We start from the raw sequence: 2,515 nt of genomic DNA on the forward strand, positions 1-2,515 counted from the left end.
GTTGTGGGGCTTGCACTCTGGGCCTAGGCACTGTCCCTCAGCTCTTCAGCTCAAGGCTAGTGCTCTACCACTTGACCCACAGTGCCATTTCCAGATTTTTCTGTTTATATGGTGCTGAGGAATTTAACCCAGGCCCTCATGCATTTGAGGCAAGCACTCTACCACTGAGCCACCTTCTCAGCCCCTCCTAGGGGACTTTTTAAACTTCTAAAGTGGTATAACATTTTTTTTTCCATTGCTGGTCTTGGTGCTTGAACTCAGGGCCTGGGTACTGTTCCTAAGCTTTTGTACTCAAGGCTAGCATTCTACTACTTGGGCCACAACTTCACTTCTAGATTTTTGGTGGTTAATTATTAGAGATAAGAGTCTCATAGACTTCCTTGCTTGGTCTGCCTTTGAACCACAGTATCAGATTTCAGCTTCCTTAGTAACTAGGATTACAAGTCTAAGCCATTGGCACACAGCTAAAGTGGCATGTTAAATACATCAAGTATTGAAGCTCTCATACACGTACCTCGGATAGGACCCAGAGCTGCATCTTTTGCCAAAGCTGTTAGATCACTTCCTGAGTATCCATCTGTCATTCTGAAAAGTAGAAGGAAATTTTTCATTTTATAGATTAAAAACTGGGCATGGGTAAAGGAAATACAAATAAAACAACCCTGAGATACCACCTTACCCCAGTCAGAAAGGCCTATACCCTAAATTCAGACAATGACAAATGCTGGCGGGGATGTAGTCAAAGAGGAACCCTACTGCCCTACTGGTGGGAATGTAAACTATTACCCAGCCACAGTACCACTAGGCATCTACCCTGAGCAACAGGAACCAGGATACGACAAAGATACATGCACCTCAATGTTCACAATAGCCAAAATATAGAAACAACCCAGATGCCACACCACAGATGAATGGATCCAAAAAGTGTGGTACCTATATACAATGGAATATTACATGGCCATCAGAAAGAACAAAATAATGGCACTTGCAAGGATATGAATGGAACTAGAACAAATCTGAGCGAGTTTATAAGCCAAGATCAGAAGACATGTTCTCTCTAACACAATGCATGTTCTCCCTGATATGCAGATATTAGATAGTGCTCTATCACAAGTGGTAGAGCATTGCCTTGAGCAGAGAGAGGCTCAAGGACAGTGTCCAGGCCCTGGGTGCAAGCCCAGGACCAGGAAAAAAAAAAAAAGAGGTCTTTGGTTTCTTGGGTCCTGTTTACTTTGTCATATCTATTGGTTAATTGGAGATAAGAGTCTCATGGAGACTTTTCTGCCCAGGCTGGCTTTGAACTGAAATCCTATATCTCAACCTCCTGAGTAGTTCGGATTATAGGCTTGAGCCACAGGCACCTTAGTTCATGGTTTGATTTTTAAGAGCACGAAAGTAACAAAAAAGGCTCATTGCAAAAAGCAAAACAATGTAATGTGAGTGTGTATAACACCTTACATTTTCACCATTAGAGCTACTCATTTAGAGCCAGTTACTCCTCCTGTAATCCTAGCTACTGAGTTCTGAGGACTGCAGTTTGAGCTAGCCACAACAGTGAAATCAGTGAGACTCTTACCTCCATTTAACCACTAGAAAGCTGGAAGTGGTGCTGTGGCTCAAAGTGGTAGTGCTAGACTTGAGAGAAAAAACTCAGGGGCAGCACTCAGGTCCTGAGTTCAAGCTCCACAACCAACAAAAAAGAAAAACAAAAAAACAAGAAAGCCAGCAGGCTCCAGTGGCTCACACCTATAATCCTAGCTACTCAGGAGGCTGAGATCTGAGGATCGCAGTTCGAAGTCAGCAGAGGCAGGACAGTCCATGAGACTCCTATCTCCAATTAAACACCAAAAAACTCAGTAGCCAGGCATCAGTGGCTCACGTATATAATCCTAGTTGTTCAGGAGGCTGAGATCTGAGGATCGTGGTTCAAAGCAGCCCCAGCAGGAAAGTCAGTGAAGCTCTCTGTTATATCCAATAAACCACTTGAAAACCAGAAGTGGTGCAGTAGCTCAAGTGGTAGAGCGCTCGCATTGAGCTGAAGAGCTGAGGGACAGTGCTTAGGCCCAGAGTTCAAGCCTCACAACTGACCAAAAAAAAAAAAAAAAAAAAAAAGATGATGACAAGAAGTATGCAAGTGACACCAGAATCAGTCCACAAAGCCTAAACTAGGTAAGAGTTTTTAAGAGAAAAGTCTGTTAACCTTGGGGTTGGGAATGTGGTTTAGTGGTAGAGTGCTTGTCTAGCATGCATGAAGCTCTGGGTTCTATTCCTCAGTTCCACATAAATAGAAAAAGTTGAAAATGGCGCTGTGGCTCAAGTGGTAGAGTGCTAGCCTTCAGCAAAAGCAGCTCAGGGATCATGCGTAGGTCCTGAGTTTAAGCCCTAGGACTGGCCAAAAAAAAGTTGGTTAACCTTTAGGGGCCTTGAAATTATACTAAGTTTTTTACTGCTACAGATTTATTGCTTTTAACTGATAACAAAAATAGCTACCTCCTAGGGGACTTTTTTTTTTTTT

At 43.0% G+C, this 2,515-nt stretch overlaps 1 protein-coding gene across 3 annotated transcripts in view; it reads right to left on the reverse strand.

Annotated features, from left to right (window-relative positions):
• The window catches only part of Spast (spastin), a 57,069-nt gene that overhangs the window by 7,247 nt on the left and 47,307 nt on the right, over nt 1-2,515 (reverse strand). For all 3 annotated transcript variants that reach the window (XM_013013722.1, XM_013013723.1, XM_013013724.1), the window contains one exon: nt 515-585. In XM_013013722.1, coding sequence (XP_012869176.1) covers nt 515-585 — 71 coding nt within the window. The remainder of the gene's footprint in view (nt 1-514; nt 586-2,515) is intronic.

Source organism: Dipodomys ordii, unplaced genomic scaffold (genome assembly GCF_000151885.1).
Source record: "Dipodomys ordii isolate 6190 unplaced genomic scaffold, Dord_2.0 Scaffold20, whole genome shotgun sequence".
Classification (NCBI taxonomy): Eukaryota; Metazoa; Chordata; class Mammalia; order Rodentia; family Heteromyidae; genus Dipodomys; species Dipodomys ordii.